At 37.2% G+C, this 24,581-nt stretch overlaps 4 protein-coding genes across 37 annotated transcripts in view; 1 reads left to right on the top strand and 3 right to left on the bottom strand.

The window, feature by feature from the left end:
- LOC129570666 (probable cationic amino acid transporter) overlaps positions 1-6,697 on the bottom strand; it is a 41,598-nt gene extending 34,901 nt beyond the window's left edge. Inside the window, exon 1 of one of the 5 annotated variants that reach the window (XM_055450390.1) lies at positions 6,332-6,697. The gene's annotated coding sequence lies outside the window, so the exon portion shown is untranslated. Of the gene's footprint in view, positions 1-1,660 lie in introns of all 5 variants that reach the window. The other 4 variants (XM_055450382.1, XM_055450363.1, XM_055450398.1 and 1 more) reach the window with 4 other exon arrangements.
- Positions 6,698-7,302: 605 nt separating this feature from the next.
- LOC129570484 (AP-1 complex subunit beta-1) lies at positions 7,303-13,255 on the top strand. Of its 3 annotated transcripts, none has more exons than XM_055450131.1 (8): positions 7,303-7,446; positions 8,436-8,589; positions 8,694-8,864; positions 9,505-9,531; positions 10,295-10,480; positions 10,572-12,074; positions 12,160-12,549; positions 12,633-13,255. In XM_055450131.1, exons 2-8 carry the CDS (start codon positions 8,482-8,484, stop codon positions 13,035-13,037), a joined length of 2,790 nt encoding a protein of 929 aa, XP_055306106.1. In that variant the 5' UTR covers positions 7,303-7,446; positions 8,436-8,481; the 3' UTR covers positions 13,038-13,255. The 3 variants fall into 3 exon arrangements, with proteins under 3 accessions (XP_055306106.1, XP_055306098.1, XP_055306089.1); XM_055450114.1 differs by lacking the exon at positions 7,303-7,446 and adding an exon at positions 7,920-8,048; XM_055450123.1 differs by lacking the exons at positions 7,303-7,446; positions 9,505-9,531 and adding an exon at positions 7,870-8,048.
- A 234-nt stretch (positions 13,256-13,489) lies between these two features.
- On the bottom strand, positions 13,490-16,570 carry LOC129570703 (uncharacterized). Its single transcript, XM_055450411.1, has 4 exons — positions 16,174-16,570; positions 14,658-16,084; positions 14,295-14,517; positions 13,490-14,209 (listed from the first exon to the last, which is right to left on the bottom strand). The coding sequence occupies exons 1-4, from the start codon at positions 16,197-16,199 to the stop codon at positions 13,567-13,569; spliced, it is 2,319 nt and encodes a 772-aa protein (XP_055306386.1). The 5' UTR covers positions 16,200-16,570; the 3' UTR covers positions 13,490-13,566.
- A 131-nt stretch (positions 16,571-16,701) lies between these two features.
- LOC129570501 (hormone-sensitive lipase) lies at positions 16,702-24,364 on the bottom strand. 28 transcript variants are annotated; one of them, XM_055450191.1, is made up of 7 exons: positions 23,889-24,114; positions 23,241-23,276; positions 21,035-22,649; positions 20,639-20,825; positions 18,657-20,537; positions 18,432-18,557; positions 16,702-18,340 (listed from the first exon to the last, which is right to left on the bottom strand). In XM_055450191.1, exons 3-7 carry the CDS (start codon positions 21,547-21,549, stop codon positions 18,254-18,256), a joined length of 2,796 nt encoding a protein of 931 aa, XP_055306166.1. In that variant the 5' UTR covers positions 21,550-22,649; positions 23,241-23,276; positions 23,889-24,114; the 3' UTR covers positions 16,702-18,253. The 28 variants fall into 28 exon arrangements, with proteins under 28 accessions (XP_055306166.1, XP_055306222.1, XP_055306119.1 ...); XM_055450247.1 differs by having other exon boundaries at positions 23,934-24,099; XM_055450144.1 differs by adding an exon at positions 23,560-23,663 and having other exon boundaries at positions 21,035-23,474; positions 23,889-24,096.
- Between the last annotated feature and the right edge of the window lie 217 nt (positions 24,365-24,581).

The following is a 24,581-nucleotide window of genomic DNA, read 5'->3' as shown; positions in this document are numbered from 1 at the left end:
CGGACAACGCAGGCCAACGGTACGGAAAAGTTCGGGATTACCAATGTAATTCTTTTTATTTTGCATATATTTTTGTGGAGGTATCGCTTTGGGAAAAAAATGCGTTCCACTTGAATGTCCTTTGATACGTGAATCACCGTATTTTATCATACGGAAGGATAGAGTGAGAGAACACCTTAGAAAAAACTAAGGCATGAAATAAGAGATAATGCCAACAACATCAACATCTTCATTTGAAGTATGCTTTTGCTCGATTCGCATGGAACTATGCCCGCCCAACACAAGCCACCGAACACAGGCATGGTCAAAACGACCACAACAACGTACACACTCACAAATAATAGAGCGTGAACAATATTCAAAAGGTCAGCTAATTGCGTGGCACGAGTATAACTGGGGCTATATAGTGTCGCCAGCATGCAAACAATTGTCTGTTTAGAATATATGCAAATCAACGTCATCAATGTTATTGGAGGAGCCGAGCGCGCTCAATGCCTGTGACGGCCAATTTGTAGATGGTATTTCATGGTGGACTCTCGTAACCACATCAAGCGGACATAATCGGTGTACTTTCGAAGATTTCCATCCAAACACATACACACTGTCCACAGACCACCATCTTTAATGGCATTTTAACAAATGAATGAAACATGATCACATCTAAACACAAATTGGGGCGAATACATTTCGAAAATTCGGATTTTCATTCAAGGTAACTCAGGCGACAATGTTTTGCAGTGGCCAACAAACCGTAGATATGACAATACCGAATAAATTAGTCGCAATTCTTCGGAGAGAAAATGCGAGCAAGCGGAGGAGAAATTGATCTACAACACCCGGTCCCACTTCTATCTGATGATTAAGATGAGTACTATATGCTGGTATAGTAAATTGAGTCAATTAGTTCACAGTCACACGCAGAGCTTTGCACTTATATTTATGGCGCCAATTGAAACAGGGCTCAAAAGTCTTGAGTGCACAAAAACAAAATGAGTAAACAGCCGCGAAAATTGCGCGCCAACGCAAATAAGTGGACTCAAAAACATGCTGCAGCCTAGAATAGTTTCGTTATTCTTCCGCATTGTGTATTATCACGCAACGGATTCAATCATCCACCCACTCGCAGCTCCAATGACAAAAGCCTTTCGGAGCAAGTTTTCCATGTTGTTCTTTCATTTAACAACATTGGCACCAATTGAAAATCATTTTGACAACTTTTGCGATTAAAATCTTTTATAATCTCATTTTGAGCACAATATTAAAATGGTTGAGAAACTACCATCCTATCCGCGATGAAAATCATATTCACAGCAAATGGCAGACGAACAAATTGTCTACGATTATATGACACACAATTCTGTCTATCAGATATAGAGCGGGAGAGTGTTATTTCAAGGCTCATAAACGAAACACATTGTATGTAGTGTTCTCGTTCGTTGCCAACAATAAAATTAATTCCATAGCAGATAATGGAGATGCTCATTGATTATGACTTTTTCTTGGAAGAAAACATCTTGAGCCATGCTTGCCATGGCAAAATGCAGTAATGACTTGTTTAATTTAATGACACAGCAATCGATGCTCTCTATCTTTCCTTCGAGTAGAAATATAAACACACAGCATATACGACGTTGAATAGCATCGCAATGGTTATACTCACCGTGTACAGTGTACACCGTCTCCCATCAGAGAAAAGTGTATACGGCACATAAATTATGTTAGAAGTGTAATGTGATACAATAATCCATGAAACGAAAACTGAGCTATTGTGCCGTCCAGCAAACGGATTATTTTCGTTTGCTTACCATTTGGACGGCATTTTACCGTCGTCGTCGTCGTCGTCGTCGTCGTCATCATTTATTGACCGCCATTAAGCTGGTTATATACTATTATTTAATATTATTTAATATTTCTCCAAGGCAATAATTTTGTTATTTAATTAGAGTGTGTGTTTGTTGTTGTTGTACCATGTATTTATAGAGTCAGAACCGATTAACAACGAATAAAGGAGACAATTGATCACACTCATTCCGCTCACTTTACGCTTGAAGCATTTTGGTCTATGCTTCGGCGCTTCGGATTTCGAGTGACATTTTTGTGCGTACGGGAAAAAATCTCTTGGAATAATGGATGGAATTCCGATACATTCCAACAAAGACTATAAACGCTTCATTGCACAACCTCTAACGCCTTACAATGTTCCAAACGCTGCTTTTTCCCCATTGTCGGATAAAAATATATGACGGCATTCCTTGCTAACAGACACCGTATTTGATATCACCAAAATGTGATACTTTGTGATGCTAAAAACAAAGTCGAAGTCTTTGTTCTGGCGCTGACAATGTGTGACTGAAAGTGAGAATACGCAGAACTGATTGATTGAAAGTTGTGGATTTGTTAAACCGTTTTGTCTTCTGTATATTTTTGCCATCGAAACGAATAATCCGGTATCGAATATTGATTTAGTATGGAATGACGACGATGACGATAACCGGGGACGAGATAAAAACTGACACACCATCGAAGAAAAAAACATTGCAACTCGAAAATCGATTTCGAACATAAGCACCATTTTTATATGGTAAGAATACGGCTTAAAATGCCCCATCTTAGATTTATCGCCAAAAATATGTTTGACAAAGAAAAACCATTCTGGAGAATACTTGTACACTAAGTTGATGACTGGCTGGTGGGCTTTCTCTCTGTTTTGGAACCATTATTGGTGCCATTTGTTATATAGCCGTCGCACTTTGTCTATCGAATATCTTATTTGTTCGATGTTGTTTGGAGCGCTCGAAATCGCCTGTCAAATCAATTTCAAGTTAAACATTTTTCATTCGTTCTCGATTACATTTACATCCTTTGACACTCTATCTACGCGCTATGAATAATTGAACAAAGGCGTATCGCTTTGCTCAAATGCTTGTAGTCAGATAGCCAGAAATTAAAAAGGGACACAAGTAAATAGAGCGAAGTTAACTCGACGAATTAATCAAAACCAAAAACAGCGTTTGAATTACAGACAATTCAGGTACTTGCTGTTTTATATTTTCTTCGAGCCGATTGTTGTACGTTTTAATTTTATCGTACGACTTACAATCGAATTAAATTATAAAGTTATTCAATTACGGAATTGTTTCATCTTATTAAAAATGCCGTGCGGAAATGAGCTTTTATTTTTAGCCACGATATAGTCGAGTTAAGCTTTTATGCCATGAAATCTTTCGTTTGGCCGCAAATTGTATGAATCGGTGAAGCGAAAATGAGCAAGCGGAAATTATGTTTTCGAAACCAAGTAAAGTGGTTGAGATTTCAAAGTACACACCATAACCACGGCCACCGCAAAATTGCGTTGCACACGCCAAACAACATCACAACTAATTCACAACTTTACCACTTTTATGCTCTGTACATACACAAAAGCTCGATGAGTATTGCTTGTCGGGTCGTATTGGTAATGTGAAAATGGAGACGAAGAGAATTTCATTTTTTTTCTCTGCTCGCCTTCTTCTCTACTATATATTGTTTGGCGCCGTTTCTGTAAATTGACGGTCATTAAATATTTGTTGGTTAAGATGTGTTACAATCAGTGAGAGTGTAAGTGCCTGTATAGGTGTTGGCAAAGTGTTAGCGGCTTTTTTCGTCTCTTCATCTCGCTAATATCTAATGTTGCATCTTCATTCGTTCGTTCCCTTTATTCTATCGTCACTCCGCAAATCCGCTGAGACTTATTTACTTAATTGTGTGTCACTTCGAAATCGTCTTTCTTCATTGCTCTGGGTGCTCTGTATACGCCTCTTGAATCGGAAAAAAACGAAATAAAAAGTTTTTTCAAAGCCTCAAGCACAAAAAAAATGGATACGAAAGGAATGTTTGATTTGATGTTATACAACGAGCGAGAAAGGAAAATCGATTTGCTAGCAAGCTTCTGTAACGTTCAAACGAAACAGATAAAAACACACACATACACAAGCGGCTCTTTTACAGCTTCAGCCCAAACATTGAAGATCAAACATTGTGTTGTTTGCACAAGACATGACACACCAATTGCGAACGGACAGACGAACGAATAGTGCCAAATAGAGAGGTAATGGATATCTTTGTCCACATTTCGCAACGTTTGAGAAAATTGAGACGGAAATTATTTGATGGCAAAGAGAGATGGAGAGAGAAAGGGAGACGAATGAAAGGGAAAAAAATTCAAGTGAATGACTGTGTTCCATAGCGCGCGCCAATGACAAACTTGTGTTGTTATGTAGTTATGTCGTGTCCGTCACTCTCTTTGTGTTTGTCAAGATGACGAATTGAACGTGGGGCTAAAGTTTTTCCAGCAAATATCAATCTTTTCCTTCTAAATACACGACGTTTTAATTCATTCTCGACCCTCGCATTTGTAATAACATTGGCCTGCTATCCACTTTGCTCTTCGTTAAACCCAAAAGGTCAATATAATACATAATTCACTTAAGAACTTTCTCCGCGAACTATGGCTAATTGTCCGACAACATACGTAAGAAGTTTTTCCCTGTGACCGTTTGTTTCGTGCAGATGCATTTAAAATTGTTGTGGGCTGTTATTTTGTGATCTAGGCTATAAAAATAATGCAAATCATTGTTTGCGTCGATAGTATCGGAGTTTTTCCGGTGAAGGACACCAAAAAAAAAAATCAAAACTTATAGGCAAAACGGAATAATGTTAGGACGTGAAATATATGAATAAATGCAAATATTTGTAAGCATAATGTTTGTTTAAGCAACCACCACTACCATTACCAATGCTGGAAAGCTTAGCATTCGATAACCGAGAACAGCCATTGATTGCGAGGGATCTCTCAATTGGTAACATCCGGAATAAGTCAAACTATTATGTAAATTTCAACATGTCAAAACATATTTGAACAAGGCGATTCACATGGGTATGTTACATGCTTATCATGTATCGTTGCGTACGGGCAAGAGCAAATTTTTGTGCGATGATAAAATGTAGTGGTGAACAAGAAGCGTGGTGTACTTTTACGTACACCACCACAGGATGAACTGGATGGTATGAGAGCGATAAATGGATAGAAAAAAAGGGAAAGAACCAGCCTTAGTTAATTGCTTATTAATGGCTTTCCTTTCTGTTCCAAGGCACACGCAGTATACACATGGTTGACCATTTTGAGATCTGAATGGAAAAACATGTTAAGTCTCTCTAGCCATTTGCGAGTCGAACACACTACTGACGGCCACCATAGTTCATCGACCAAAAAGGAGCAACACCAAACCTTTTGTCATCAACCACATGCACAGGAACACACAAACAACATGTTATACACACACACACACGCGAAATGAAAGGCAAAGAAAATCAATTACTGCTTTTGCTATTTTCATTTTAATCTGAAAACATCCAAAGCACCAGCAACACGCTCCCGGGAACACGGTACACAACTGATTAATCGTAATTATTTTCAATGAAGATTAGCTTGTGTATTCTGGACGGTCATAATGCTGGCTGACTGACTGGCTGGTTGAGTGAAACCAACAATTTTTAACGGTTCGCTGCGCTTTCATTTGCAATTTCCATTTAGTATCCATTTTTGCGGAGGAGCAAAAAAAAGGGAAATGGCTTTTGAGATAGCAGAGCATTGTCTATTGTCAGTCAACCGTTATTTAAGTCGAAACCATATTTCAATTTGCTTTCAGTACAACTGGAAGCAGTGACGCCAATGATGATTATTTCTCTTCACTCTTTCTCTTGTCAGCCTGAATTCTAAATCAAGCACGAACTCATGACAACCACATGAGGTGTACACTTTGTTTCTTTTCTCGACTTTCTCGTTTATTTTTCTTATCACATGACTATGAACAATTTTTTTCGCTTATTTACTCAGGCATCATCATTAAGTGCATGCATTACAAGGACTTTCATTTGATTTTCAGGAAATTAACTCCATTCAACTGCAGAAATACTTAGTTCCATTGTTACTAACAATTGTTCTTGTGTTAAATTAATGAACACTCTTCCATCAAATTTTATTCTCACATTTGATTCATCAAATTCTATATGATTTTCCTTTATCTATTTCTTTCAAGCAAGCAAATTCAACACCCGAGGTAAATTTCCTTCCATGATATACATAAAATTCTTGTTCAATTACATTCAATCAACGAGAAAATTTGATAAAAATTTCAGTAGAGTAAAAAAGGGGGAAAATCCAAATTCAATAACAAAACCATTCACAAAATCCAATAGATAGATATGAATGCGACCCGTGCAATACACACAACGTATTCGAAACACACAAATGCACACGCATAAGATTTCATTCGTTGTTTATTCTGCTTACAATGAATGGAGAAACACAGGCTCTGCTGGAACTGTATTTTATATCACTGCTGCGATGAAATCACCGTTCGACTTGTTTCTTTTTCTTTCGTACACACTATATTCCAATTGGTTTTGCTATTTTACGCTTATTTATTTTGTTGTTTATTTTATTTTATTTTTCTATTTTTCTATTGCATAAAACACACACTAAAACGATAAGACTGATTTTTCAACGAAGCACTCAGTTAGATTGAAGGACAGAATTACATACACAAGGAATTCTAAATTTTTTGTTCAATTTTTTTGTTTGAAATGAATTTTTTTCTCTATGCGATGGAAATGGTTTGTGTTTCGACCGGCGCCATTTTCTATAAAACATACACTAGATGAAAATTCCTTTCTCAACTTCCACCAAGCTCTTGTGTGGAAACATGAAAATATGGATATGACTGGTTGTTCTCTTTTTTCGCATATACGGTTGTTTCGTTCGTATGGGTTATATGCCATCTCGTTGGCGCTCCGTTCATTCATTTGGTTGTCAATGAAAAATGGTGGAGGTTGGAGAAAGAGCATTCTATAGCACAAAGCTCTCGGTGCGCTTACAAGCTTTCCACATGTAGAAGAAAAAAAGTGGAAAGAGGCGATATAATGATAACAAAGTTGGATTGATTTCAGATGAATCACAATCAAACTGGGAAAAGACACTCGCAACAAGTTTCAAATGAGCAATCAATCTATTAGATTCATCAAATGTTTCCCAATAATCAACGAATGGTTCACATTTTCCATTAAATTTTCCATCATTTTCCCAAACATTTCGTGAGAAAAAAAAGTTGAAACCTTAGCTTGAATCTCATGCAACATGTTTGGGTTAAATGGAGTTTGTATGTGTGTCAACACCAAATCAATACCGGGTGATTTGTAATTTGACCGCTAGATCGGCGCCACTGCCAAACCATGCCCATCACATACACACAGAGAGAGCGACAATAAATTGACAGCGAAACACGTAAACTATTCACAGCTCGGTGTCATCGCAGAACAAACCACGGAACAGCAGAGGAAATTGTATTAAAAATATTTTTGTGTTAGATTTGTTTTCTTCCATTGAATTCAATTTCAATCAAATCAATCGTAAGTATTCCGATTGAATGTATCAAAATTAATTGAAACAATTTTAATTGGTGATAAAATAAATCGTGTAATCGAAGGCAAAAAAAAAATCGGTCGACAATGACAAGCCGTATGCAATGCAGTAGAAGAATGGTGAAAAAAGTGAATTTTGTAATTCCATTGGCCAGCAAAAAAAAGTAACACCGATAAAATGGCAACAACGACAAAAAATTAGCAAAATCGTTGTTGCTTTTTTTCTCGTGCAATCACCGTTGTTATCGGTTTGGTGTTTCAATTGGGTGGTGTCTTTAATCATCTTTTCGTTTTTAGGAAGTTGGAAATTATTCAATTCAAGTGAATGAAGCAAAGAGATGGAAGTGATTGATGCAAATGTAATGGTATTGGTGTGTCAATGCGATGTGTGTGTGTGTGTATGGCTGTGTGAGTGATAGCTTGTACACAGGCGCTGCCTCTATGCCTTTATGTTTTGAGACAGGCATTGTTTATCGAGAGTGAGAAAAAAACGACGTCGCTGTGATATCGTTATCCGACTCAGTGAGCGCTGTACAAGTGTTTTGTTTGAAGGAAAATCGACTACCATAATCAAAAAAAATGTCGACTTTGTAATTTTAATCGATTCCAATTTTTCACTATTTAAATTGTTTAAGTTTTCTTTACGTTTGAGTTCCAAATTTCGGCAAAGTCATTGGATATTCGTTTTTATCGCAGACACATTATGTTTTGTTTACGCGCAATGGGTTCGACGCTGTTGAATTCCATTGGGCTGATAAACTGCGTTCTATGTGAATTCGAAATTGTTCGACGATAAGAAAAATATACGGATGACACCCCTTTTTTATTTATTTTAAAGCGATTGGACCGCATTTTTTCAGTAGTTTTTAGTTCGTTGATCGATGTCAATTTCGTTGAATTCTATCTATTTGTGTTAAGCTATAATTAGGCCTAATGATAGTTTTAAAGAATCCTTTTGCTTGCACATTTATTTTTAGCCTTTATAACATCGATACATTTGCACACAAGAGAATCGAAAACAAAATGACGGACTCAAAATACTTTACAACCACCAAAAAAGGTGAAATTTTCGAATTGAAATCCGAGCTGAACAGCGATAAAAAGGAGAAGAAAAAGGAGGCCGTCAAAAAGGTGAGGGAATGTGAAAAGGGAGCACAAAAAAAATCGATTGATAGAGTGTTGTTGTTCATTGACATTTCATTTCATTTTTCATGTGTGTGTTCCTGAAACGTCAGGTAATTGCGAGCATGACAGTCGGCAAGGATGTATCGGCTCTATTTCCCGATGTCGTCAACTGTATGCAAACCGATAATTTGGAGTTGAAAAAATTGGTTTACCTGTATCTGATGAATTATGCGAAATCTCAACCCGATATGGCTATCATGGCGGTCAACACATTTGTTAAGGTTAGTTTGTATCCAAGAAAGGAAAAGTCTTGGCTTTTAGCCAAACATTTTTCTTTTCTCTTTTTTCTCTCTTTCTCTTTACTCTCGTTTTTATATAAATCACTTTCGTCTCGACAAAATCACTTTTTTTTCTACTTTGAACTTAGTTCGATTGTTCTTTTTTATTCCAAGATTTCCGTTTTATTTAACCGATATTTTATTTTTACTCTCTCTTGATAAAAAAAACGCTCCCTGTTGATATTTGCCTCTCGTAATTGTTGACTAATCGATTCATTTTGATTTAATGACCGAAACGCCGTTTGCTAAACTGTAGAATCCAATGGGGAATAACAATAACAACAACAACAAAAAATTATTCATAACTCCATTGTTTTGAGCGCATTTTCGATTTTAACTATTTTGAGCACGTAACGGTAACATTTGATTATTAGATAAAACTAAAGCAGTGTCAAGCAATCGAAATGAGAATGACACGCACGAAACGGACGAAATCTTTTTCGAATTTTTGTGTATTTTACACGTACATTTTTTTTTATTTTTTTTTAAATTCTACTATTGTTTTTATAACTACAAAAAAATGCTATTTGATTTGCGAATTGAGATTAAAACTAAAATAATTTATTTATATACAAAATAAAAGGATCTGCCCTCTTCGCAACTTATTAAGGTAAACCGTAAATTTCCTATTTTTTAAACACACACATTCTTTTGTTCTGTGATGATCCGTTGTAATTCCAAGTTAAAAATTTTTTACATAATTTTCTTTTGTTCTATTTTTCTTTTGGTATGCCGACATGAGCGCAACTGTAACCAAAATTATCATCATTTTTTTTTCTATCTCTATCTCTCAAATAGCGATGTTTGCAAATGAAAAACCAAATTTTCTGAACCTGAACATGAAAGTATTATTTGTTTTTCCTTTTTGTTTCTCAAACACGTTTTGACAATGGAAGTTGAAATCAAACCAAGAAAGTTGAGTAGAGGTCATATCATTTCATTTTGCTGAACATTTTTTTCTGTTTTGTTCCTTCATTAAATGCGAAAAAAAATCGATGCGTACATAAAATTTGTTGTCATTGCTAAAGCGATCTGCCTCGCTGTTGAGATCATTTGGGTTGCTGTTCTTTTTGTGTGTTTTATTCGCCATCTTCATTCATTCGCTACATTTTGTTGTTTATTGAATGTTTGTTTTAGTGCAAATCAAAACTAAAGTAGATAACAAAAAAATCAACCGTTTCATTTTTTTGTTTAGCTGTTTTGAATAAAAATGCGTTGTTCGTCGTATGTAATGTTTCGTGCAGATAAAATGCTAGAAGGGTGATTCATAAAATCGCTTGCAATTCTGCCTTTGTTTAATTGTTTTTTCGCTAAAAGATAAGCAATTTTCATGAATTTGTGGGTTTTTTCTGTTTCTATCTCTTGTTCAACAGGATTGCGAAGATTCAAATCCGTTGATTAGAGCGTTGGCAGTTCGTACCATGGGTTGTATTCGGGTGGATAAGATAACGGAATACTTGTGTGAACCGTTACGAAAGTGTCTACGCGACGATGATCCATATGTGCGCAAAACGGCTGCGGTTTGCGTTGCAAAACTCTACGATATTTCATCGTCAATGGTAAAGAAAACGGCCGAACTAATTTTTATTTGAAAAAATCTTGACAAAAGGGTTGTGCTGAGCTAATTTTCTAATTTCGTGTGCATTTTAGGTCGAAGACCAAGGTTTTCTTGATCAATTGAAAGATTTGTTGTCCGATTCGAATCCAATGGTTGTCGCAAATGCGGTAGCAGCTCTCAGCGAGATCAATGAAGCCAGCCAATCCGGGCATCCACTTGTCGAAATGAATTCGCCAACCATCAATAAGCTCTTGACCGCTTTGAATGAATGCACCGAATGGGGACAGGTGTTCATTTTGGACTCACTGTCAAACTACAGTCCAAAAGATGAACGTGAGGCTCAATCGATTTGCGAACGAATCACACCACGTTTGGCCCACGCAAATGCGGCTGTTGTACTAAGCGCCGTCAAAGTTCTCATGAAACTTTTGGAAATGTTGTCGAGCGACAGTGATTTCTGTGCAACGCTCACCAAAAAACTCGCACCACCATTGGTCACGCTGTTGTCATCCGAACCGGAAGTCCAGTATGTGGCTTTGCGTAACATCAATTTGATCGTTCAGAAGCGTCCCGACATCCTAAAGCACGAAATGAAAGTATTCTTTGTGAAATACAACGATCCAATCTACGTGAAGCTGGAGAAATTGGATATCATGATTCGTTTGGCCAATCAGAGTAATATAGCCCAAGTGTTGAGCGAATTGAAGGAGTATGCAACGGAGGTTGATGTTGATTTTGTGCGTAAGGCGGTGCGTGCGATCGGCAGATGTGCCATCAAAGTTGAACCATCGGCTGAGCGATGCGTTTCGACTCTTTTGGATTTGATTCAAACGAAAGTTAACTACGTGGTTCAAGAAGCCATTGTTGTTATCAAAGATATTTTCCGTAAATATCCAAACAAATACGAGAGCATCATCAGTACATTGTGTGAGAATTTGGACACTTTGGACGAACCAGAAGCGCGTGCGTCAATGGTTTGGATCATCGGTGAATATGCCGAACGTATCGATAATGCTGACGAATTGCTGGATGGTTTCTTGGAGGGCTTCCAAGATGAAAATGCTCAAGTGCAACTGCAACTGCTCACAGCTGTGGTGAAATTATTCTTGAAACGACCATCGGACACACAAGAACTTGTTCAACACGTTTTGTCATTGGCCACACAAGATTCTGATAATCCAGATTTGCGTGACCGTGGTTTTATCTACTGGCGTTTGCTTTCCACCGATCCGGCTGCTGCCAAAGAAGTGGTGCTCGCCGACAAGCCACTTATTTCGGAGGAAACGGATTTGCTTGAGCCAACACTTTTGGACGAACTCATCTGTCATATCAGTTCATTGGCTAGTGTGTATCATAAACCGCCCACAGCATTTGTCGAGGGTCGCACGGCTGGCATTCGTAAATCATTGCCGAATCGTTCGGTCGCTGCAGCATCCGGCGAAAATGAATCCACATCAAACGAACCCACTGTCATTCCAAACCAAGAATCTCTCATCGGTGATCTATTATCAATGGATATTAACGCACCTGCTGCACCTATAGCTGCTGCACCAACAAGTACTATCGATTTACTGGGCGGTGGTTTGGATGTTTTGGTGAGTTGTTTAAACAAAGTCTTATTTTTAAAAAAAATACCGATTAGTTTTATTATTGTGAATGTCATTTCTTTCTCTACTCTAGTTGGGAGTCAGTGCAGCACCTTCAGCTGATGCTGGCGTCGCCGGTGGTTCAGGTCTATTGGGTGACATATTTGGTCTATCAGCCGCCCCGCCAACGACTGTCGTCATTCCAAAAACTGTGTGGTTGCCGGCTGAAAAGGGCAAAGGTCTGGAAGTTCAAGGCACATTTTCCCGGCGCAACGGTCAGGTTTCAATGGATCTGGTATTCACGAACAAAGCAATGCAAGCAATGACTGGCTTTGCAATTCAGCTAAACAAAAACAGTTTTGGATTGGTTCCAAGTGCACCGATACAGGTTGGCGCACTGCAACCAGCACAAACCATTGAAGCTTCACTCATACTCAACACAACCGGTCCAGTTCAGCGAATGGAACCGTTGAACAATTTACAGGTAAAGTTCAACTCTTTTATTGGGAGGGAGTTGGTGTAAAAGGAGGAAAGTATTGAGGAAACACGTTCAATTTTTATTTTCAGGTGGCTGTCAAAAATAACGTGGACATATTCTACTTTGCTTGTTTGGTGCATGCCAACTCACTGTTTCAAGAGGATGGTCAACTTGATAAGCGTCTTTTCTTGACAACATGGAAGGAAATTCCGGCTGCTAATGAAGTACAATACAACCTGAACGGTATTGTTGGTTCGGCCGATGCAATCTCGTCAAAAATGACAGCAAACAACATTTTCACAATCGCCAAGCGTAATGTTGAAGGTCAAGACATGCTGTATCAATCGCTGAAATTATCGAATAACATTTGGGTTTTGCTTGAATTGAAACTACAACCAAACAATCCAGATGCAACGCTCAGTCTGAAATCACGTTCCGTTGAAGTAGCTACAATGGTATTCGCAGCCTATGAAGCAATCATGCGATCTGTCTAAAATGTCAAATCTATTCCATTAATTGATAATGTCCGAGTAAAACAAAACAAAAAAATCTTCGGTTATGCAACGGAAAAACACATTCATCCATACACACTGTGTTTATTGTATTCGTATGATTATTTAGATATATATATATATATTAATTGTTACATTATTCATATGGATAAGCTAAATGACATTTTCTTCAATGCGTATAAATATACATCAAATGCCGATCAGTAGTGTTATTAACTCCACCCCATTGGCTGATGTCTTAAATGCTACCGCGAATAGTTCGAAATCGAATAAGTGGAAATAGAAGCACGAAACGGATTTCTAGAGAAATTAAGAAAAAAAAATAACACTATGTTTCGCCGACGCAATCAATAAGACCAATTATAACAATTCTGTTGGGAATAGAAATAAAACATACAATAATTCTAATTCGAAATACAAAAAAGCGCGTTCTCTTTTCTATTGATTTCGTAGTAGGTAGAAATTTTATTTTATTTTCAGCTCTATAACACTTCATTTGTCAATAATACAATTAATTGGCTTTATTCATTGGAATTCGGCTGCTACGTCTTGTAAACTGTTTAGCTGATGTTGATGGTTGTACGTCTCCGGAATTGTCACACTCTGACCTTTTCCTTGTTCTCGCTGCGATCGAACTATCTCCTGGTTTCATGTTCGGTTCAGCAAACGACTCACCCGAAGGCGTATTGAATTGATCCATTGTAGCGGCCAATAAACGTTTGGCTGATTTAAGTCCATGAATCTCCATTTTTTGCTCCACAATCTTCGCTTGCTTTCGGGCTCGTTGTTTCAACTTTTTGTGCTTTTTGCTTTGATTACCCCTCATTTTAAATCGATGCTCCTGTGCCCGTTTTCTTGATTGTGTGCTCTTAATAATGCCACTCGTATCATCCTTTGGGCAAATCTTTGACATTATTATTGCTCCCGGTGCTCTCGTTGGTGTCATTCGTTCGTCACGCGGCGGTTTCACATTATTTTCTCTTAAGTAGTCACTATGCGGAAAGGCACACGGTAATATTTTGTAGTTTTTATGGATTTCAATTGAAATGTTGTCATCAATGGGCTGCCAATCCACTTTGTCAAGTAGATTTTTCTCCAATATTGGGGCATTTGTTGCACTCTTGATTATTTGCGAAATACCAACCGATCCGGTGCTGGAATGAAAACATTGATTTGGTTTTCGAATCATTATAGACATTTTATTGATTCAACTTTTCAAATACTATGATGTAAACTCACCTATTCGTTTTCTCAAAGATTTTTATGGAATCCAGATGCTTTGAATCACTTTGCAAAAGATAGTCGCCGGGTGGAAAATCATTGAACGTTTGCAATGCATGCCAAAGACGTTGAAGAAGCTGCTGTCTTTCGATACCGTAATTCGTTCTTAGTTCATTCTCAACTTCGAACGATGTAATCGTTTGATGATGTATCACTTTTCCGGTTATGCAATCGAAACGGACTGGAAGGAAGAGAAAAATGAAAACCGAAATGTGGATTCAGTCGCAAATACACAGCAAAAAATGGTTTCTTTAGGGTAAAAATAAACTTTGAAACAGACTAAGCAGGTAAAGGTTACTTTCGAAACTGAAAAAAACTTACCTCTTTCCGTGCTTGTATTTGGTCGAAAATACAGTTCACACCATTCAGAAATCAGTTCATCCTTCCTCATCACCTCGACTCCGTATTCAGCTTGAAATTCGATTTTTGGTGACCAATTAATGAATTTGATCTCACCATTGCTATCTTTCTTGTAAGCCGCTTGCTTTGTCGGCACTAAAATTTTAAACGATTCATTTATGTCATCGGCGCTATTGTATCCCTTCACATCGAAAATCGTAAATGTCATATTTCCATAAGAATCTTCGCCTCTCGCATGGTTTCGAATAAATTCATCACAATTTGATACTTTATACTCTATCGCCGTACTTGTATTAGAATCACATTCAATAGCCTGTGTGCTAGTTCTGCTTTCGATTTTCTCGTTGTGATTGTATACGTACAATGCGTTTGCATTAAAGCAACTGTGCAGCAAATATTTGGCGCCCTTTTTGTATCGGTCATTTCCACTGAGATACGCCGGTGGCAATGGTTTTTCACAGATAATTTCCTTTTTCGGATTGAAAACCGTGCTCAAGGCAGACTCTTTCACTGTCATGCAGAATGACCAACCAGTTTTCGAGCCTAAAATACATTTCAAAATCGAAATCGGTATGACAAAATCAACTTTGTGCTGTTGAACTAAGTCCTTTACTTTTCCTTTGATCGCAGGCAATTGATGTGTATTTTTTCGCATATTGTGGGCTTTCATTAGATTTGGAAATGATTGCCTGAGATACTCTAAATTATCCCTAGACATTTGCGGTACGCATCCTAAATGCTCTTGATGAACTGCGTTGGTTGTCACGACACATTCAGATGGTTGCAATAAAATCGCCGTCTTCAAACTGAACCTGGCATTCACAAATTGTCGATGCATCATAACCAATTGTTCCTTCCAATTTTGAGTGACAAAATATTCAATGGACGGCGGAACATTGTGAAATCGGTTGGGAACTTCAGCAAAAAAGCGCTCACGCAATTTCTCTAGAAATGCCTTCTTTTCTTCGGACCGGAGAACGGCTGTTGCATTGAATAGCAAACGATCTTTTTTCTCCTCATTCGACAGTTCAGTCTCTGGTTTTGGTAAACGAGCAAGCGCATTCAAACATGTCAAATGCTCGTGCCGCTGTAAATTTGAGACTTGAATGTATTTTGTTAAAAAAATATTCCGTGTTTTCAAGTCGATATTTTTGTAGTTGCACACATGCGATGGAATTTCAATCCCAGTTCGTGGATCAATGAATTGTCTTGGTGTCAACTCCCCTTCTCCTGAAGACTCATTTTGATTTTGATTTTCATGTTGCAAATGCAATGGATCAATGTTCATGAGATTGCAGAAAAACACATCCGTCGGATTTCTCTGTTGAAATTCAGGCATATTCAATGCGTATGTTTGATGCAAATCAGTTCCAAAATCCGATGACGGCCTAGAAAATAATGAATGATAAAAATTACACTTATTTGAAAATAAATCAATTTTATTTCGAAGACAATCCAAATCTTCTGAACTACTTACCAAGGCAAACGTCTGAATTCATCCATTTTTCACCGGAATCACGAAGAAAAGCAACTAGAAATCGTTTAAAATTGTTATTATTGTTTTGTTTACATTGTTTTTTGCTTGAAACGTCAAGCACGTGCATCGTGAATTGTTTTTCCTTTGACACTTCGCCTGTGTCAAATGTGACAGTTGCTGTCAAATTAGTTCGTTGATTTTTGATCCGGTTTAAAATAATATTCAAACCAAATAGATTTTTTTAAAAATCACATTTTTCCATTCAATATTTCTGGGTTTGTTTTGCTATTTGAATGACCAAAGAATGAAAATTGCCAAAAAAAAATTCTGTACATGGTTTTCATTTTGAGTAGCTTGTTTTGTTGTAAATTGTGTTTTTCTCTTGTGTGATCGCATCATTTTTTGAGTGATGAAAAAGGTAATCCAAATTTTTTACCCTTAAAAAAATCCGTCTGCAGAGTTTTCACTCTGTCATTCAAGTTCAAATATGTCGATGGTCTAAAAATGGCAGAAGAAAGAAAAAAATGCTTTGTACATATTCCAATAAACTTTATTTTAAGTTGATACTGAATACAATGTTGTTTTGAATGTTAAACAAATAATGTGTGTTTTTGTGAAAATACTATTGATGCCAGTAACAGTGTGTGTGTGTGTGACTATGTATAAAATTGTGAAAGTGTGTGTGAAATTGAAGAATATTTCAATAGATTCGATTTAAAAAAAAAACCTCTTCCTTTCACATATCCCAGAATGAATATATGTAGACAATAATGATTTAAAAATATATGTTTAACCAGACAATTTCATTTGTGACTGATGCCAAACTTTCTGCAACACAAAACACAAAATTAAGATAGCATCATTCTTAAAACAATGGACAACTGATTAATTAATACTTTGTTAAATTTAGTGTGGTTCCAACAAAAAAACAGGTGACAAAGCTCATAGCAAAGCAAAGTTAAAAGGGAAAAAAATATCACTTGTAACCAATTGAAAATTGTACAAAAAAATATTAACAGATATGGACAACGTTTACCCTTTTAGTTACTTATTTCATATATCTGAAATATTCCTTCCTTAAATATATTTATATATACAGAAGCATTATTCTGTTTTATTTTATGCACCATTAAATTGTTAGGATATCGTGTGACAAATGTCTGTAGAACGATATGAGCCATTTAAAATCGGCTCTAAGTTCAATATATTTTATACAGCCGTATTTTCGGAAATGAGCTGATATATTATGTTGCAATCAATTGTATTAATCCAGAGAATTATAATGTGTTGCGAAGAATTCAAAGCTATTGAATTGTCGGTTGGTGGTCCTCGGTGTATGTTAAAAATTGGTACTCAATGCGTGAGCAGTGCAGTATTTAATTTAAAAATAATTAAAAATAAATGAAAAATAATACAGCATTTGTTCGTTTTTTGAATAATTTGAAACGATTGGTAAATTAGAAAAAAGCAGACCATTCATTAAGAATTCTTGAATTCAGATTCTAAAATGCTTTAAATAAGTGGCGTTTTTTTTGTTTTGCTTCTTCAAAAAAATGAATTCGAGACACAATGAGTGTTTTTTCTAGAAAAATGCAAAATTCAACAAGTGATAAAATTGTAGCATTCAATTTGGTAGACAAAATCTCTTTATGTATCGACAAATTTCACTCGGCAAAAGCCAATTCTTTCTTTTTCATTCTTTTTTATAATATCTATAAAAAAAACACGTGTATGCAATGCAAATAAAGGCATATCTGTGTTGATATTGTTGATAAGAACAAATTTTTCATTTAGGCCACTTATTGAGCGGATATTTAAGCGAATGCGTATAAAGGAAAATTATTATAAAAAAATGTTGTTTGACACACACAAATTTATCCTCATCGAACCTCTGCTTAATAAATAGGCTGATTGAGGAGCTTGTAAGAAAAATAATTTCTAAAAGAATGCAAAAAGATTCCAGTCCAATTAAATTTGTTCATTTGTTATTTAAATATCAGTGAGCTATCTGTTTTTTTTTTGCTGTTTTCAATGGCCAACGAAGATGTTTGCCAAAGATATTTGAAATTATGCAACTTGTTCAGCATTTTGAATCGACAGTTGTTTCTAAAAGCTCGGCCAAACGCGAAATACACACACGATTACCTTCGTACGCCTCTTTTGAAAGCTAAATAGAAAGGAACAGAACGGTAAAAAGGAAAAATTATTCAAACTTCATTGATGAGAATGATTTTAATTCCAAAGGAAGTTGGGCTTACTTTAACAAAGCTTAAGAAGCCGTGTGGTAGTCCGGGCAAGACATCTAACTCAGTTGGGATGCCAAGTGCTTTCAGTTTCTTGGCCATCATAATGCAATCATCAAGGCATGGATCCATGTCGACAGTCTGTGTGAAAGATAAAAAGACAGCCGTTTGTTCAAATCAAATGTTCGAAGTTATTTACATCATTTATTAATAAAAAGAAAGAATAAATCACATTCTTACCAAAATTTTCATGGATGGCAATTGGCTGAGCATTTCATTGCTAGCATAATATGGTGATAGGAATGGATCCTTTGGAACGTCGAATAGATAATCATCGGCTGGATTGCGTTCGGTCAATGAATTCAATCGGCTTCTGGTGAATCCTAAACCATTAACACTGCCTGGTATACCGTTTCGAATGACCGTTGGCGATGTGATTGCATTGAATGTGCTCGCCACTGAGTTGGCCGCTGTTTCGACTGCTTTGTAAATTTTCGTCGGAATATTTTGCATATTTAATGCCTCGCGCCCCTCTTCAAACAGCACATTCTCTTCGGATCGTGTTCGTGGCGCTGCTGTTTTATTCAGATCTTCTTTGCCGTATTTTTCCACAAAATCGGCCACAAAATTGGTTGATCCATTATTTTGCGGTTCGGTGGAATCCATTTCAACCAATGATGACGATGTGGAATTTCGTCGTTCGTTTGTCGTGTCCGCTGCATTCAAATCTAAATTACATATGTCATACGCACTATTCTTATCGTTCACTGGCTTGTGCAGTGTAATCGGTTGTGAATCTTCTTCAAATGAGATTGCATTGCTTTCGTCCGGTGTCATCATTTCTGTGTTGCCACCAGTTTGACTGTTTTGCAATGATGCGCTGGCAAATGTGTCGCTAGTGCCATCACTCACCGGACTCTTGTTATTCGCTTCATAATTTGGATCATGTTCATGTTCGATGTGCTCCCACGTCGATCCGCCATCGATTGATATCGATGCATCGGTTTGTTTATCATTTGCTTGTTCATTATCTTGGCTTTCCGATCCGATATGAACAAATGTCGGTATATCGGCCGATTCCGCTTCAGACATTAATACAATCACAGCTGATGTCGTCGACACCGACGAATCATTGGGCACCTCTTTTTTATCGTCTTTTTCATTGCGTAAATCGATTCGTTTTTTATCGTTTGGTGTCATAAATTGATCCTTGCCCGGGTGCACGTATGCCTTTAAACATCCCATCAAAAATCCAAACGGCAACAGAACATCCATTAAACACAAGAATCGTGCTGGGCTTGGAGCAAAGCCCAACCGCATCGGACAATAAATAAGAAATACACCATCGGGACGTCGTACTTTCTGATCAATACATTTCAACGTGAGTGCCATGTTTAAATTGGCGCCAGCTGAATCTCCCACCACGACTATCTTTTCAGCGGTGGTTCCTAGGAGTTTGGCATTTTTAATTGCCCAACAATATGCATAGAACACTTCTTCTAATGCACGTGGGTATGGCGCCTGTGGAGCGAGACTGTAATCGATTGATAAGATTGGCACGTGCAACCTTGCTGCCCATTCTCGCAAATACACTTCATGTGATTTTGAACTCTGCGCAACAAATCCACCGCCGTGGCAATGGAATATGAGGCTTTTCGATGGTGCGTGCATGTGTTTCTTATTACGTTCACCAATCATGCCCTCGCGACGAACACTCGACAACAATCGCGCTGTCACTGGTCCAACTCCCAAGTGGCTTGACGGAACAGGAATTTTAACCATTGTATTCGCAACTGCTACACTCTCTAGTTCAAGCGGTTCAGGTGGTATCGTTATCAATCGATTCACTTTAATTTTTACGCCAAACACATTGGGCAGTGCATACATGAGTTCACCTTCAGTGAGCGACCAAAACGATTTACAAAAATCAATACCAGCATTCTGACTCAAATTCACAATCCGTCTGGCTCTCAGCTCAGGGTTCCAATAGTATTTGCCTCCAGTATACATCGAACTAGTCGCTTTCATAATTCGATTGCCGTTATTGTTATAGTACACTTCGGAAAAGCCAGCCAAACAAATGCCCAAGAATTTCACCACCGACTGCATTGATTCACAATACTGAAACGGATGACAAATAACATTTAATCAATTCGTCGTGAAGCAATTTTAAATTGATCAACTCGTTAGTTTTTGAAAGATAGAAGTTTGCATTAACTCACATGAAAGCCAATACATCGTCCGTAGAAAGAATACTGATTCACTGCTGCGCTCGTATTGAATAGGCCAATTGCTTTATGGTCACCAGGTGGGAAGAGTGATCCATATTCACTACCCTGTCGGATAATCATTATTTGTTCTAGGCAACTGCATAAACTAGCTAACAAATGGCTGCATGCTTCGATTTCCCTGCGAGAATGGAAAAGAACACATGAATTTTATCTATCCAGCAAACAATTAGAATCATGTCAGAATACGAACAGGTGTGTGTGTAGGCGGCCAAAAACAAGTGGCCCCAATCAAATATTCAAACAATCAAAACATTGTGTGCAATCAGTTTATGTCGAGAAAAAAAACAACAACAAGATAAACGCTTGATTGAAAAAAAGAACACTTACTTCATATACATATTTTTCCGGAATAATAAATAGCTACGATTCTGTGCTATATATTTGGAGACCTTCACACTGTGATTGATGCATGCCTGAATTGTTTTCACAAAGCTCCGATAACCATTGGCTGGTGTGTTTTCATCGAAATCGTACTCGTGTACGAATGTTATTATTTTGGCAACAAATGGCCGGGCAATCGCAATATGATCGATTATGCCACGAAATGCGCATAAAAATCGTTGCCCTGTCTCACTGTCGTCGCATTCAAAGTATTTTACGTTGTTTAGGCAAATGTCAACGAGAGCGTCATACATGGCAAACGAATGTGTTGCTGCCGTTGTCGTCGTCGCCTTCGCCGTTGTCGATTGATTTGTGTTGTTACCCGCTTCATCTTCACCGCTCACCGAAAATTCGTCGGTGTCCAGCGATAAATGGGTAAAACTTGAACTCATCGTCATCGTTGAATCGACCATTTGGGCCGGTTCATCCTTGGGCAGCGACTGTAACTTTTGGTCAATCATTTTCAATGCGATGATAATGACGTACACAATATTCACCTCTTTAAACACATAAACACACACAAGTCTTCCTTAATATTACGACGAAAGGGTATACGTAGTTGTTCCGCGTTGTTCTCTTCTTTGTCCACCTCTTTTCTATTTCCAGTTGTTGTTCGTAGATGTAATTTTAATTAAATTAAAGATGGTTTGATTTGTTTGTGTACTCTGTGTGCCTATCGCACGTCGATTGACAAATAAAAATAATTGAATTGTGCTTATGCATTCACGATGAAGCTGTTAAGTGTATATAGCTTGGGTAAAAATTCCATCCATTCAATGGTACATACAGTCTACACATTGTACGTGTTCTCGTTTCTCGTTTCTCCCGTTGCGCTATTATGCGAGAATAACTCGCAATTTATTTATTTATTTTTTTCTGCTGCTGCTGCCTTGGGTTTTTGTTCACTTTACTTGATCAAAAGTCATGCGGAAAAGAAACGGGAACTGGGCTCTGTCTCTGTTTACACATGAAAATGCCAATGTAGCATATCTGCTGAATCGGTTGCTGCTATCGCTGTTGCTGCCACTCTCAATGCACTGAATACAATTATGCTCTCTGTGTTGTTGTTTATTCTTTTTTTTTCCCTGTCCGTGTGTGTCTTTCCCTCTCTCCACCTTTGTGGCACTAAATATTTGACGAGCTAACGAAGGTTGAGCACACAGAGCGAATATAAGCGCCGTTCATTATTGAAGATAAAAATCAAAGAGAAATTTACAAAATCTAATCGATATTTCCATTGACTTGCAACTCAATTTTACTGTTGGAATTTAATCGCATCGTCGATACGACACAAACTGTGCACTAATTTGGAATATTCGCTTGGATTTCTGCATTTATTTTTCTCCGATGTGTATATATACTCGTATTTTCTTGTTTTTACGTTGACATCAATAAGTAGAACGAGTTAAGTGATTGCACTGCTTTCAATCTACGCGTCCATTATGTATTATACACGTTTTGTTGTTGTTGTTGCCGTTTCTTCAGTGCCACTCTGAACTCACTTCCCAATTGTGCAAGCGAACAAATAAATGAACATATCACTACCGATGTCGATACACAACTGCGAACAAAGATTCATAAACATCCAGCATATATAAAATTCAATGGTTTGCCTTAGTCTTATTGGTGCTCATTAAAAATTGCGCATCTATTTCATGTAAATTATATCCAGCCAAATCTTTTGTTTCGGCAACAGTGAATTGTTGCGGTGGCGGCACACGAGAATGAAGCTGTGATATCGAAAATAATCCAAATCATGACATGACAATCCGATTTTTTTGTCTCTTTGTCTTCTTCTTCTCTGACTATTGAGAGCAAATCTGCCACTTATATTCTTCGGTACATAACAACACCACCTTTTGAATCTAGTCTAGTACGATGACAAGACAAAACAGAAATTGAAACTCGACACAATATTTGCCAAAATCTCACGGCGCTCGTCGACTAATGCACATTTAAAGCAACAAAAAAGCACCAAACCCAATAGAAACTTGCAAAGGCTCTGAACCGTGCTATTTATCGTTTTGGATTCTCAATAATTATCCACTTTTATGATTGTTATTATTTTGCTAATGCTTCTTCGTTGGGAGTTTTGTGTTTGTGTGTTCGTGTTTTTTTTTTCGTTCTTTGTGTTTCTTTCTTACTAACTCACTTTGTTCCATATGCAAACTAAATCATAACTTTGTATCTATCGATAGACGAAGCACACAAATTACAGCGCTCATTTTTCATTTTACACTCGGAAAATATTTGTTTGTTCTCATTTCTTGGCGGTATGCATGCGTGTATGTATGTTGAATGGTTGAATGAAGAAAATAGCAACCAATTGAAAATAATAACTAATCCGCGCTTGAACAACGACGCATCGCACACAACTAGCTTGTTTCTTTTTATCGAATCGAAGAAATTTACAATAGAATTATACGGTGTGGTTCGTCATCAACATTATCAAATTTTATGATATCACTCACACGATGATGATGATGATGAATCAAGTTTTTTTTTCACTTATTTTCTCGTTTTCATTGAATTTCAACCAGATTGTGAAACGCATGCACAAAAACTATATATTGAACTAATGAAGCGAAGATATAAGAGAGACAAGTAGAGAATGAAGAAAAAAAAACGAAAGAAAAAGCAGTGATGTGAGCAACCATATGACTCTCACTGTGTGGAGCAAAAGAGTGAAAAAAAACTCTTTTTATTCTCAAACGAGAGACAGACGCAAATTTAATTTACATATAAATTCATGGCAAATTTTCTTCTATCTGCCATAGAAAACACACTGAAACACACGCACACCAAGAATGAGATGAAGATAGAGTGAGGAAAAATTGAAAATGACAGCGAATTTTTTTTTATTTTGGTTAAACTACAGTAGACTAGAGTTTTTTCTTTCTTTCTGTCACCCGTTAGCGAGTTATTTACACACAACACTGAACTCATTGGATAAACAAGCGAAAGAGCGCATAGTATATCATGCGGTTTCTTTTTTAGATAGTCATCACAGTACAGTAGTGCGGTCAGAGTGAGTTTTCTCTCGTTTTTCGTATCGAAAATTACCATGCAGTAGCAACGGTAACGATGTTTAGCTAACACACATTCACAGTATATTAGCCGCATACAATACAGAAAGAATGAATAGAAAAAAACTAACAACAACACACACGTTCGTGTCTTTTTCTCTTTCAAACGAGTAGAACAAAAGACATTGTCCGCATTTAATCGCGAGACGGTAAAACGCTATTATTATGATGTAAAAAAATTGCTATGTATGAGTATTTCAGAGGCATATACACAAATGTGACATGACATGACATGACGTGCGATTTTCTTCGTTCTCTCTCTCGCACTTTGTTTACTCTCTCTCTCTCTCTCTCTCTCTCTCTCTCTCTCTCTTGTTGTGCAGCACAAGTCCCGTATGGCAAACATATGGATGAGCTACGTCAAGTTCATGTATCATCAATCAATTTATACGATGATTTTGATGAAT

Source organism: Sitodiplosis mosellana, unplaced genomic scaffold (assembly GCF_009176505.1).
Source record: "Sitodiplosis mosellana isolate CC-2019 unplaced genomic scaffold, AAFC_SMos_1.0 Smas_scaffold_1, whole genome shotgun sequence".
Classification (NCBI taxonomy): domain Eukaryota; kingdom Metazoa; phylum Arthropoda; class Insecta; order Diptera; family Cecidomyiidae; genus Sitodiplosis; species Sitodiplosis mosellana.
The sequence above is the reverse complement of the archived record's forward strand: the minus strand, read 5'-3'. Positions and strand labels throughout refer to the sequence as shown.